At 38.7% G+C, this 13,589-nt stretch overlaps 1 protein-coding gene across 6 annotated transcripts in view; it reads left to right on the top strand.

Annotated features, from left to right (window-relative positions):
- The window catches only part of MANBA (mannosidase beta), a 158,022-nt gene that overhangs the window by 46,325 nt on the left and 98,108 nt on the right, over positions 1-13,589 (top strand). For 5 of the 6 annotated variants that reach the window (XM_060012056.1, XM_060012057.1, XM_060012058.1 and 2 more), the window contains exons 9-10: positions 8,229-8,346; positions 9,946-10,032. In XM_060012056.1, the coding sequence (XP_059868039.1) occupies positions 8,229-8,346; positions 9,946-10,032 (205 nt within the window). The remainder of the gene's footprint in view (positions 1-8,228; positions 8,347-9,945; positions 10,033-13,589) is intronic. The other variant, XM_060012059.1, reaches the window with a different exon arrangement.

Below are 13,589 nucleotides of genomic sequence, written 5' to 3'. Positions count from 1 at the left end.
GCAGAAAGGAAGTTTACTAGATAAAGGAGTACTGGAGTGGAGGAATTGTAAAAAGGGATGAGAGAGAGCTAAATACTAATATTCAAAATTTGATTTTTATCATATAGTTTGAAATGGTTATATAAAATAAGCACATACTTTCCAAAGTTTACAGTATTTTTCTACAGGAGTAACTTTAAGACAAAAATTTAGGAGCATTCAAGATGGTGGAGGAGTAGGTAGACGTGGAGTTCATCTCTCTCCATGGATGCATCAGGAATACATCTATAGATGCAACAATGCTCACTGAACGCCAGTTGAAAACTAGCAGAAGACCTTGGACAATGTAAAGGACTATAAAGATCCCTGCATAACTGGGTAGGATGGAAAAAAGGAAGGGAGAAAGAGGAGGAGAGGAAGCGGAATGGGACCTGCACCCTCGGGATGGGGAGCTGAAGCAGAGGAGAGATTCCCAAATGGGGAGAAACCCCCTCTGTAATGGGGATACCCCCTCTCCGATGGGGAAATCCACTGGGACAGAATGGAAGCATTTGACGCTGTCGGAAGAGCTTGAAGCTGCTGATCTGTGGCAGACGGAACAGAGTGAGAACTACACAGACGGTCCGTACCTCGGCCCTATGTGCCCCGCACTGGGATGTGTGTTCACAGGTGTGCAAGGGGGCTGGGAGCTGGTGTGTGGGGATTGGAGAACAGGCCCAGAGTGAGAACTGCTGTTGGTTGTGGGGAGACGGACTGAGGGGACGGGAGGGAAGAAATCCGCAGCAGGGAATGCCTATGGAGGAAGACTGGACAGCCATGGAAGCAGGGCACTACTGCTGAGTCCCACGCAGGGGGAGGAGCCACTATTGTAACCTCTCTCTCCCCACATGTCGCCGCCTGCCGACGACAATAAAAGAAGCCTGCTCAGAGCTGGCCCTCACGTGCTGGCTGCAGGGCAATTAAAAAAATAAACAACCACCCTCTCAGGGCTGGCCCTTACATGCCTTAGGCTGGGTGCCAGAAAAACCCCAGCCAGGGCTGGCTCTCACATGCCTTATGCTGAGCCCTGGAAAAGGCCCTCACTAGGGCCATATCTCTTGCACCCATGGCTGCCGGCTCCCCTGTGCATTTGGCGCCGCTGGGGCTCCCGTGATCCAAGCAGTCATACCACCTCTGCACCCGGTCCTCACAGGGCCAGACCCAAGAGCTCCAAGGCAGCCTCAGGACCAGACTCCTGTGGGCGGACCACACGCAGAGGTGGGGATAAAACCAAAGCTGAACCCCAGGGATGGGGTGACTAAGGAAGAGGATGGAAAATCTTTCCATCAGCTGTACAAGATGCAGATTAAATCCCCATGGTCAGCTAGGAAGACCCTGTGTCTATGGAACATCTGAGTAGACAATGAGTGTTCCCACAAATGAAAACGGTCCAGCTCTGTCAGCTGTGGACTTTGGGGGCAGCACACGCAGGAAGTGGGCCACATCAGGGTCAGAGGGGTCCCCACAGGGCCTACAGCAGGTCTGGAGACCAGCCCAGAGCCAGAGGAGGGGCTCCTGGGGAGGCGGAGGGGGACTATGGCTCACTGCGTGTGCAAGGACCTTCACAGCAGATACCCCAGGGAAACATAATTATTACTATTAATTTTATTATGTTTTGATTCATTCTGTTGTTGGTTCTGGCTTCTTTTTTTTTTTTCCTTTGGTTTCTTTTTCTTTCTTTTTGTGTTTGTTCTTTTTTAGTATTTTGGGATCTCTGTGTTTTATAACATATTTATTTTTTTATACATTTCTGTTTTTACTTTGCTTTTCTGTTGTTCTGTGTTCTTTTCCCTAATTTTTTTCTTCCTCTTTTTCTTCAGTTTTTTTTTAATATTTCCATTTCTATTTTGCTTTTCTGTTCTGTGTTTTTCCCCTTTTTATTTTATTATTATTATTTTTAAATCATTGTTATCAGTTTGTTCTATTTCCTTGCTTTATTCTTCAGTGGGCACACTGCTTTGGTTTTGTTTTTAGGTTATGTGTTTCTGTTAGTATTAATCCTAATTGATTTCATTTTTGAGTTCTATTTGTCTGGTTGTTCTCTTGCTTTTTGTTTTATTTGCCTCTTTTTGTTTCTTTTACGTGTGTGTGTATTTCCTTGTTTCTGTTTGTTTGGTTTTGTTTTTAACATTTCTCTGGGGTTTTGTTTGTCTTTTTTTTCTTTAATATATTTTCTACTTTATTATTACTTTTTTAGATTTCTGTTTCTATGTTGCTTTTCTGTTCTGTCTTCTTTCCCCTTTCTCTTTCTCTTCTTTTTCTTCTTTAAAATGTCATGTTTTTCAGTTTTGTTTCCTTGCTTCATTCTTCGGTTGGCACTCTGCTGTGGTTTTGTTTTTTGGTTTTGGGTTTTTGTCGGCTTTCTTCTTAATTGCTTGATTTTGTCTTGGGTTCTTTTGTTTGTCTGGTTATTCTCTTGCTATTTGCTTTACTTGGTTCTGTTTTTGTTTCTTTTGTGTGTGAGCATGTCCTTGTTTCTGTTTCTATTTGTTTGATTTTACTTTTTACCGTTTGTCTGGGGTTTTGTTAGACTTTTTTTTCTTTTTTTTTTTAAACCCCTTTATTGCCGGGACAAGCGACTTGCAGGGTGTTGGTCCCTCGACCAGAAGTCGGGCCTGAGGCTCTGGAGTGGGAACACTGAGTCCAGGATGCTGGACCAGTAGAGAATTCCCAGCCCCAGGGAAGATTAATCTCTGAGAGCTCTCACGGAGGCCTCTATCTGAATCCAAGAACCAGCTTCACCCAACTGCCAGCAGCTCCCAGTGCTGGACGCCTCACAACAAACAACAAGACAGGAACACAAATGCACCCATCAGCACACAGACTACCTAAAGCCATACTAAGCTCACAGACACCCCAAAGCATACCACCTGACACGGCCCTACTCATCAGAGGGAAAAGGCTCAGCTTCACCCACCAGAACGCAGGCACCAGTCCCTTCCATCAGGAAGCCTACACAAGACACTGGACCAACCCCACCACCGGGCAGAGAACAGAAGCAAGAGGAACTACGACCCTACAGCCGAGGGAAAGGAGACCTCAAATACTGTAAATTACACAAAATGAGAAGACAGAGAAATATCTTACAGGCAAAGGAGCAAGATAAAAACCAACAAGACCAAATAAATGAAGAGGAAATAGGCAAAGTACCTGAAAAAGAATTCAGAGTAATGATAGTAAAGATGATTCAAAATCTTGGAAATATAATAGACAAAATACAAGAAATATTTAACAAGGACCTAGAAGATCTAAAGAGCAAACAAACAGTAATGAACAGCACAATAACTGAAATTAAAAATACTCTAGGGCTTCCCTGGTGGTGCAGTGGTTGAGAGTCTGCCTGCCGATGCAGGGGACATGGGTTCGTGTCCACATGCCGTGGAGCGGCTAGGCCCGTGAGCCATGACCGTTGAGCCTGCACGTCCGGAGCCTGTGCTCCGCAACAGGGGAGGCCACAACAGTGAGAGGCTCACATACCGCAAAAAAAAAAACAAAAAACAAAAAATACTCTAGAAGGAATCAATAGCAGAATAACTGAGGCAGAAGAACGGATAAGTGAGCTGGAAGATAGAATGGTGGAAATAACTGCCACAGAGCAGAATAAAGAAAAAAGAATGAAAGGAATGGAGGACGGTCTCAGAGACCTCTGGGACAACATTAAACGCACCAACATTCGAATTAAAGGTGTCTCAGAAGAAGAAGAAAAAAAGAAAGGGTCTGAGAAAATATTTGAAGAAATTATAGTTAAAAACTTCCCCAACATGGGAAAGGAAATAGTCAAGTCCAGGAAATGCAGAGAGTCGCATACAGGATAAACCCAAGGAGAAACACGCTGAGACACATATGAATGAAACAAAAATTAAACACAAAAAATATTAAAATCAGCAAGGGAAAAGCAACAAATAATATACAAGAGAATCCCCATAAGGTTAACAGCTGATCCTTCAGCAGAAACTCTACAGGCCAGAAGGGAGTGGCAAGATATATTTAAAGTGATGAAAGGGAAAAACCTACAACCAGGATTACTCTACCCAGCAAGGATCTCATTCAGATTTGACATAGAAACCAAAAGCTTTACAGACAAGCAAAAGTTAAGAGAATTCAGCATCACCAACCAGCTTTACAACAAATGCTAAAGGAACTTCTCTAGGCAGGAAACACAAGAGAAGGAAAAGACCTACAAAAACAAACCCAAAACAATTACGAAAATGGTAATAGGAATATGCATATCAATAATTACCTTAAATGTAGATGGATTAAATGCCCCAACGAAAAGACACAAACTGGCTGAATGGATACGAAAACAAGATCCGTATATATGCTGTCTACTAGAGACCAACTTCAGACCTAGGGACACATACAGACTGAAAGTGAGGGGATGGAAAAAGACATAACATGCAAATGGGAATTAAAAGAAAGCTGGAGTAGCAATACTCATATCAGACAAAAAAGACTTTAAAATAAAAACTACTATAAGAGACAACGAAGGACACTATATGATCAAGGGATCAATCCAAGAAGAAGATATAACAATTGTAAATATCTATGCATCCAACATAGGAGCACCTCAATACATAAGGCAAATGCTAACAGCCATAAAAGGGGAAATCAACAATAACACAGTAATAGTAGGGTGACTTTAACACCCCACTTACACCAATGGACAGATCATCCAAAACGAAAATAAACAAGGAAACACAAGCTTTAAATAACACATTAGACCAGATGGACTTAATTGCTATTTATGGGACATTCCATCCAAAAACAACAGAATACACTTTCTTCTCAACTGCACACGGAACATTCTGCAGGATAGGTCACATTTTGGGTCACAACTCAAGCCTCAGTAAATTTAAGAAAATTGAAATCATATCAAGAATCTTTTCTGACCACAACATTATGAGACTAGATATCAAAGACAGGAAAAGAACTATAAAAAATACAAATGCATGGAGGCTAAACAATACGCTACTAAATAACCAAGAGATCACTAAAGAAATCAAAGAGGAAATCAAAAGTACCTAGAAACAAATGATAATGAAAACACGATGACCCAAAACCTATGGGATGCAGCAAAAGCAGTTCTAAGAGGGAAGTTTATAGCAATACAGTCCTACCTCAAGAAATAAGAAAAATCTGAAATAAACAACCTAACCTTATACCTAAAGCAATTAGAGAAAAACAAAAAAAACCCAAAGTTAGCAGAAGGAAAGAAATCATAAAGATCAGATCAGAAATAAAGGAAAAAGAAATGAAGGACACAACAACAAATATCAATAAAACTAAAAGCTGGTTCTTTGAGAAGATAAACAAAATTGATAAACCATTAGCCAGACTCATCAGGAAAAAAAGGGAGAAGGCTCAAATCAACAGAGTTAGAAATGAAAAAGGAGAAGTAACAACTGACACTGCTGAAATACAAAGTATCATAGACTACTACAACCACTCTATGCCGATAAAATGGACAACCTGGATTAAATGGACAAATTCTTAGAAAAGGACAACCTTCGAAGACTGAAACAGGAAGAAATAGAAAACATGAACAGACCAATCACAAGTAATGAAATTGAAACTGTGATTAACGATATTCCAACAAATAAAAGCCCAGGGCTAGATGGCTTCACAGGCAAATTCTGTCAAACATTTAGAGAAGAGCTAACACCTATCCTCAAACTCTTCCAAAATATAGCAGAGGGAGGAACACTCCCAAACTCATTCTATGGGGCCAACATCACCCTGATACCAAAACCAGACAAAGATGTCGCAAGGAAAGAAAATTACAGGTCAGTATCACTGATGAACATAGATGCTAAAATCCTCAACAAAATACTAGCAAGCAGAATCCAACAACCCATTAAAAGGATGATACACCATGATCAAGTGGGGTTTATCCCAGGAATGCAAGGATTCTTCAACATATGCAAATCAGTCAATGTGATACACCATATTAACAAACTGAAGGATAAAAACTATATGATCATCTCAAGAGCTGCAGAAAATAACATTCCATTGTACATATGTGCCACATCTTCTTTATCCATTCATCTGTTATGGGCATTTAGGTTGCTTCCATGTCCTGGCAATTGTAAATAGTGCTGCAATGAACATTGTGGTACATGTATCTTTTTGAATTATGGTTTTCTCAGGATATATGCCCAGTAGTGGGATTGCTGGGTCATATGGTAGTTCTATTCAGTGCAATCCCTATCAAATTACCAATGATATTTTTCACAGAACTAGGACAAAAAATTTTACAGTTTGTATGGAAACACATAAGATCCCGAATAGCCAAAGCAATCTTGAGAAAGAAAAATGGAGCTGGAGGAATCAGGCTCCCTGACTTCAGTCTACACTACAAAGCTACAGTAATCAAGACAGTATGGTACTGGCACAAAAACAGAAATATAGATCAATGGAAATGGGTAGAAAGACCAGAGATAAACCCACGCACATATGGTCACCTTATCTTTGACAAAGGAGGCAAGAATATACAATGGAGAAAAGACAGTCTCTTCAACAAGTGATGCTGGGAAAACTGGACATGTAAAAAATGAAATTAGAACACTTCCTAATGCCATACACAAAAATAAACTCAAAACGGATTAAAGACCTAAAGGTAAGGCCAGACACTGTAAAACTCTTAGAGGAAAACATAGGCAGAACACTGTATGACATAAATCACAGCAAGATCCTTGTTGACCCACCTCCTAGAGAAATGGAAATAAAAACAAAAATAAACAAATGGGACCTAATGAAATTTAAAAGCTTTTGCACAACAAAGGAAACCATGAACAACACGAAAAGACAACCCTCAGAATGGGAGAAAATATTTGCAAATGAAGCAACTGACAAGGATTAATCTCCAAAATTTATAAGCAGCTCATGCAGCTCAATATCAAAAAAGAAAACAACCCAATCCAAAAATGGGCAGAAGACCTAACTAGACATTTCTTCAAAGAAGACATACAGATTGCCAACAAACATATGGAAGGATGCTCAACATTCCTGATCATTAGAGAAATGCAAATCAAAACTACAATGAGGTATCACCTCACACCAGTCAGAATGGCCATCATCAAAAAATCTACAAATGTTAAATGCTGGAGATGGTGTGGAGAAAAGGGAACCCTCTTGCACTGTTGGTGGGAATGTAAATTGTTACAGCCACTATGGAAAACAGTATGGAGGTTCCTTAAAAAACTACAAATAGAACTACCATATGATCCAGCAATCCCACTACTGAGCACATACCCTGAGAAAACCATAATTCAAAAAGAGTCGTGTACCACAATATTCATTGCAGCTCTGTTTACAATAGCCAGGACATGGAAGCAACTTAAGTGTCCATTGACAGATGAATGGATAAAGAAGATGTGGCACATATATACAATGGAATATTACTCAGCCATAAAAAGGAACGAAATTGAGTTATTTGTAATGAGGTGGATGGACCTAGAGTCTGTCATACAGAGTGAAGTAATTCAGAAAGAGAAAAACAAATACTGTATGCTAATGCACATATATGGAATCTAAAGAAACGGTACTGATGAACCTAGTGGCAGGGCAGGAATAAAGATGCAGACGTAGAGAACTGACTTGAGGACACGGGGTGAAGGGGAAGCTGGGATGAAGTGGGAGAGTAGCATTGACATATATACACTACCAAATGTAAAATAGCTAGTGGGAAGCAGCTGCATATCACCGGGAAATCAGCTCAATGCTTTGTGTTGACCTAGAGGGGTGGGATAGGGAGGGTGGAAGGGAGGCTGAAGAGGGAGGGGATATGGGAATATATGTATACTTATAGCTGATTCACTTTGTTGTACAACAGAAACTAACACAAAATTGTGAAGCAATTATATTCCAATAAAGATATTAAAAAATACATATAGAAAAAACAAAACAAACAAAAATTTAGTTTTAAAAATAGTGTAATAGCATGACTGAAATTTGGAAGGCAGAGAAAAGATTTCACCTGTAATTTTTCTGTAGGTTTGTTTATTTAATGTGGTTACAGTTAATGTGTATATAATTTTGTCTCACTTTCTTCACTTAGCGTTGTATCCAAACCATCATGATTTAAAAATGTGTCCTTCTAACAGCTATTTGAAATGTGTTTATCAACCACAATGTGGTTTTTTTATCTTTTTATTTTTTTTAACATCCCCAAGGTTTCAAATTGGCATTTGTTTTTAAAACTTCTTCTGTAGATTACGGCTCCTTTTGCAGTCTGTTGTGGATGCTAACATGAATGCTCTCCGGGTTTGGGGAGGAGGAATTTATGAGCAGGATGAATTCTATGAACTCTGTGATGAACTAGGAATAATGGTGAGTAATTGACAGCTCATTATTTTCTTTGTTGATTTGTTACTGTATCCTCAGTTTGACCTCCAGTGTTCTGAGTGGGTGATATTGCCTATTCCTTTGTGTTTTTTTGTCATTGAAGTGTAGTTGATTTACAATGTTATGCTAGTTTCAGGTGTACAGTGAAGTGATTCAGTTATACATATATATGCATATTCTTTTCCTTTATGGTTTATTACAGGATATTGAATATAGTTCCCTATGCTACACAGTAGGACCTTGTTGTTTATCTATTTTATATATAGTAGTTTGTATCTGCTAATCCCAAACTCCTAATTTATCCTTCCCCAGCCTTCCCCTTTGATAATCATAAGTTTGTTTTCTATGTCTGTGTTTCTGTGTCATAAATAAATTCATTTGTGTCATATTTTAGATCCCACGTATAAGTGATATCATAGCCCATTCCTTCTTTTCTCAGAGCCAGGAATGATGTTCCACTTTTCTGCAAAGGAATAAATGGCATCTCGCAAACCCTGAGCCATAGTTGATAGTGAATATCATAATTATTTTAAATGATAGACATTCTGCGTATTGGTTATATCTAAGCATATATCTATATTTTCTTTGTAATTGTCTTTGTGATAGGTGGGTAAGCATAAAAAAGAAAATACAATATTAAAAAGTTTTAACTTTAAGGAGATCTAACAAGACCTAGAGAGAAGAAAAATGATAAAATTAAATTTTAATAGCTGTGCTTAATATTGTCATTAAGTACTCCGAACATAGTTTGCATTGGTGAGGGTTAAGCAAAGGAAATATAGTCTTTTAGTTCTAGCATTACAGTTCTAAAATATAAAGCACTTCATAGCAGAGTAGTAATTTTAATAATATTGACAATGCTCATGGTCATGATGATGTGACAATATGCTGTAATATTCCAGGCATTGTTCTCAGTGCTCTGCAGCTATTATTTTATTTTAGCTTCATGCCCACTCTATGAGGTAGTTACTGTTGTTCTCTATCCCCATTTTACAGGTAGGAAAACTGACATGTGGAGAAGTTAACTAGCCCAAACTCACACAGTGGGTATATGGTGGAACTGAAGTTCTGAGTCAGGCCAACTACTGCGTCGTAATGGCCTCCCTAGCAATGCACTTAAGTGGTTTCATTTCTAAACTGTCCATGTAGTAATCCTTTTGGCCATGAAGTTAATTCCTTTATAAACAAAATATGTTTCTTAACAGTCTGGGCCATCACTCAGTACCAAATTCCTGGTGAAAATCAGAGTGAATCAGGAGTGAGAAGGGGTTGGGAGAAAGCTTCTTACTGAATTTCATATTCCCCTCAGCACAAGCACTGTTTCATTATTTGAATTCCCTTTTCTTCTTTTTCTTTTCTGCCTACCTAACATTTTCTCTTCTCAGGTTTCCCTACAGTTCCAGAGAGTCTGTGAGTGCCTTTCCCAGTACCTCATGCTTTGTGATGCTCAAATGATCACACTCATTGGGCTAAGTTGATTTTTCATTTGCATGAAAGATAATGCCCAAAGTTCAGAATGAAGAATTTCTTTCTGGGCAGTAAAATCTATGGAAGTGCTATATTGCCTTTTATTTGATTTGATAGGTATGGCAGGATTTTATGTTTGCCTGTGCACTTTACCCAACTGATCAGGATTTCATGGATTCAGTGAGAGCAGAAGTTTCTTACCAGGTATGTTATTACCATTTCAAGTAGAAGTAAAGGCTTAAGTTTTATTTTTTTATTTATTTTTTTTTTTAATTAACATCTTTATTGGGGTATAATTACTTTACAATGGTGTGTTAGTTTCTGCTTTATAACAAAGTGAATCAGTTATACATATACATATGTTCCCATATCTCTTCCCTCTTGCGTCTCCCTCCCTCCCACCCTCCCTATCCCACCCCTCCAGGCTGTCACAGAGCACCGAGCCAATATCCCCGTGCCATGCGGCTGCTTCCCTCTAGCTATCTACCTTACTATGTTTGTTAGTGTGTATATGTCCATGACTCTCTCTCGCCCCGTCACAGCTCACCTTTCCCCCTCCCCATAACCTCAAGTCCGTTCTCTAGGAGGTCTGCGTCTTTATTCCTGCCTTACCCCTAGGTTCTTCATGACATTTTTTTTTTTCTTAAATTCCATATATATGTGTTAGCATACTGTATTTGTCTTTTTCGTTCTGACTTACTTCACTGTGTATGACAGACTCTAGGTCTATCCACCTCATTACAAATAGCTCAATTTCGTTTCTTTTTATGGCTGAGTAATATTCCATTGTATATATGTGCCACATCTTCTTTATCCATTCATCCGATGATGGGCACTTAGGTTGTTTCCATCTCCGGGCTATTGTAAATAGAGCTGCGATGAACATTTTGGTACATGACTCTTTTTGAATTTCGGTTTTCTCAGGGTATATGCCCAGTAGTGGGATTGCTGGGTCATATGGTAGTTCTATTTGTAGTTTTTTAAGGAACCTCCATACTGTTCTCCATAGTGGCTGAACCAATTCACATTCCCACCAGCAGTGCAAGAGGGTTCCCTTTTCTCCACACCCTCTCCAGCATTTATTGTTTCTAGATTTATTGATGATGGCCATTCTGACTGGTGTGAGATGATATCTCATTGTAGTTTTGATTTGCATTTCTCTAATGATTAATGATGTTGAGCATTCTTTCATGTGTTTGTTGGCAGTCTGTATATCTTCTTTGGAGAAATGTCTATTTAGGTCTTCTGCCCATTTTTGGATTGGGTTGTTTGTTTTTTTGTTGTTGAGCTGCATGAGCTGCTTGTAAATTTTGGAGATTAATCCTTTGTCAGTTGCTTCATTTGCAAATATTTTCTCCCATTCTGAGGGTTGTCTTTTGGTCTTGTTTATGGTTTCCTTTGCTGTGCAAAAGCTTTGAAGTTTCATTAGGTCCCATTTGTTTATTTTTGTTTTTATTTCCATTACTCTAGGGGGTGGGTCAGAAAGAATCTTGCTGTGATTTATGTCATAGAGTGTTCTGCCTATGTTTTCCTCTAATAGTTTGATAGTTTCTGTCCTTATATTTAGGTCTTTAATCCATTTTGAGCTTATTTTTGTGTATGGTGTTAGGGAGTGTTCTAATTTCATTCTTTTACATGTACCTGTCCAGTTTTCCCAGCACCATTTATTGAAGAGGCTGTCCTTTTTCCACTGTACATTCCTGCCACCTTTATCAAAGATAAGGTGTCCATATGTGCATGGGTTTATCTCTGGGCTTTCTATCCTGTTCCATTGATCTATCTTTCTGTTTTTGTGCCAGTACCATACTGTCTTGATAACTGTAGCTTTGTAGTATAGTCTGAAGTCAGGGAGCCTGATTCCTCCAGTTCCTTTTTTTGTTCTCAAGATTGCTTTGGCTATTCGGGGTCTTTTGTGTTTCCATACAAATTGCGAAATTTTTTGTTCTAGTTCTGTGAAAAATGCCAGTGGTAGTTTGATAGGGATTGCATTGAATCTATAGATTGCTTTGGGTAGTAGAGTCATTTTCACAATGTTGATTCTTCCAATCCAAGAACATGGTATATGTCTCCATCTATTTGTATCATCTTTAATTTCTTTCATCAGTGTCTTATAGTTTTCTGCATACAGGTCTTTTGTCTCCTTAGGTAGGTTTATTCCTAGATATTTTATTCTTTTTGTTGCAATGGTAAATGGGAGTGTTTTCTTGATTTCACTTTCAGATTTTTCATCATTAGTATATAGGAATGCCAGAGATTTCTGTGCATTAATTTTGTATCCTGCTACTTTACCAAATTCATTGATTAGCTCTAGTAGTTTTCTGGTAGCATCTTTAGGCTTCTCTATGTATAGGATCATGTCATCTGCAAACAGTGACAGCTTTACTTCTTCTTTTCCGATTTGTATTCCTTTTATTTCCTTCTCTTCTCTGATTGCTGTGGCTAAAACTTCCAAAACTATGTTGAATAAGAGTGGTGAGAGTGGGCACCCTTGTCTTGTTCCTGATCTTAGTGGAAATGCTTTCAGTTTTTCACCATTGAGGATGATGTTTGCTGTGGGCTTGTCGTATATGGCCTTTATTATGTTGAGGAAAGTTCCCTCTATGCCTACTTTCTGCAGGGTTTTTATCATAAATGGGTGTTGAATTTTGTCAAAAGCTTTCTCTGCATCTATTGAGATGATCATATGGTTTTTCTCCTTCAGTTTGTTAATATGGTTTATCACATTGATAGATTTGCGTATATTGAAGAATCCTTGCATTCCTGGGATAAACCCCACCTGATCATGGTGTATGATCCTTTTAATGTGCTGTTGGATTCTGTTTGCTAGTATTTTGTTGAGGATTTTTGCATCTATGTTCATCAGTGATATTGGTCTGTAGTTTTCTTTCTTTGTGACATCCTTGCCTGGTTTTGGTATCAAGGTGATGGTGGCCTCGTAGAATGAGTTTGGGAGTGTTCCTCCCTCTGCTATATTTTGGAAGAGTTTGAGAAGGATAGGTGTTAGCTCTTCTCTAAATGTTTGATAGAATTCGCCTGTGAAGCCATCTGGTCCTGGGCTTTTCTTTGTTGGAAGATTTTTAATCACAGTTTCAATTTCAGTACTTGTGATTGGTCTGTTCATATTTTCTACTTCTTCCTGATTCAGTCTTGGCAGGTTGTGCATTTCTAAGAATTTGTCCATTTCTTCCAGATTGTCCATTTTATTGGCATAGAGTTGCTTGTAGTAATCTCTCATGATCTCTTTTATTTCTGCAGTGTCAGTTGTTACTTCTCCTTTTTCATTTCTAATTCTATTGATTTGAGTCTTCTCCCTTTTTTTCTTGATAAGTCTGGCTAGTGGTTTATCTATTTTGTTTATCTTCTCAAAGAACCAGCTTTTAGTTTCATTGATCTTTGCTATTGTTTCCTTCATTTCTTTTTCATTTATTTCTGATCTGATTTTTATGATTTCTTTCCTTCTGCTAGCTTTGGGGTTTTTTTGTTCTTCTTTCTCTAATTGCTTGAGGTGCAAGGTTAGGTTGTTTATTCTAGATGTCTCCTGCTTCTTAAGGTGGGCTTGTATTGCTATAAACTTCCCCCTTAGAACTGCTTTTGCTGCATCCCACAGGTTTTGGGTCGTTGTGTCTCCATTGTCATTTGTTTCTAGGTATTTTTTGATTTCCTCTTTGATTTCTTCAGTGATCACTTCATTATTAAGTAGTGTATTGTTTAGCCTCCATGTGTTTGTATTTTTTACAGATCTTTTCCTGTAATTGATATCT

Source organism: Delphinus delphis, chromosome 5 (assembly GCF_949987515.2).
Source record: "Delphinus delphis chromosome 5, mDelDel1.2, whole genome shotgun sequence".
NCBI classification, from domain to species: Eukaryota; Metazoa; Chordata; class Mammalia; order Artiodactyla; family Delphinidae; genus Delphinus; species Delphinus delphis.
The sequence above is the reverse complement of the archived record's forward strand: the minus strand, read 5'-3'. Positions and strand labels throughout refer to the sequence as shown.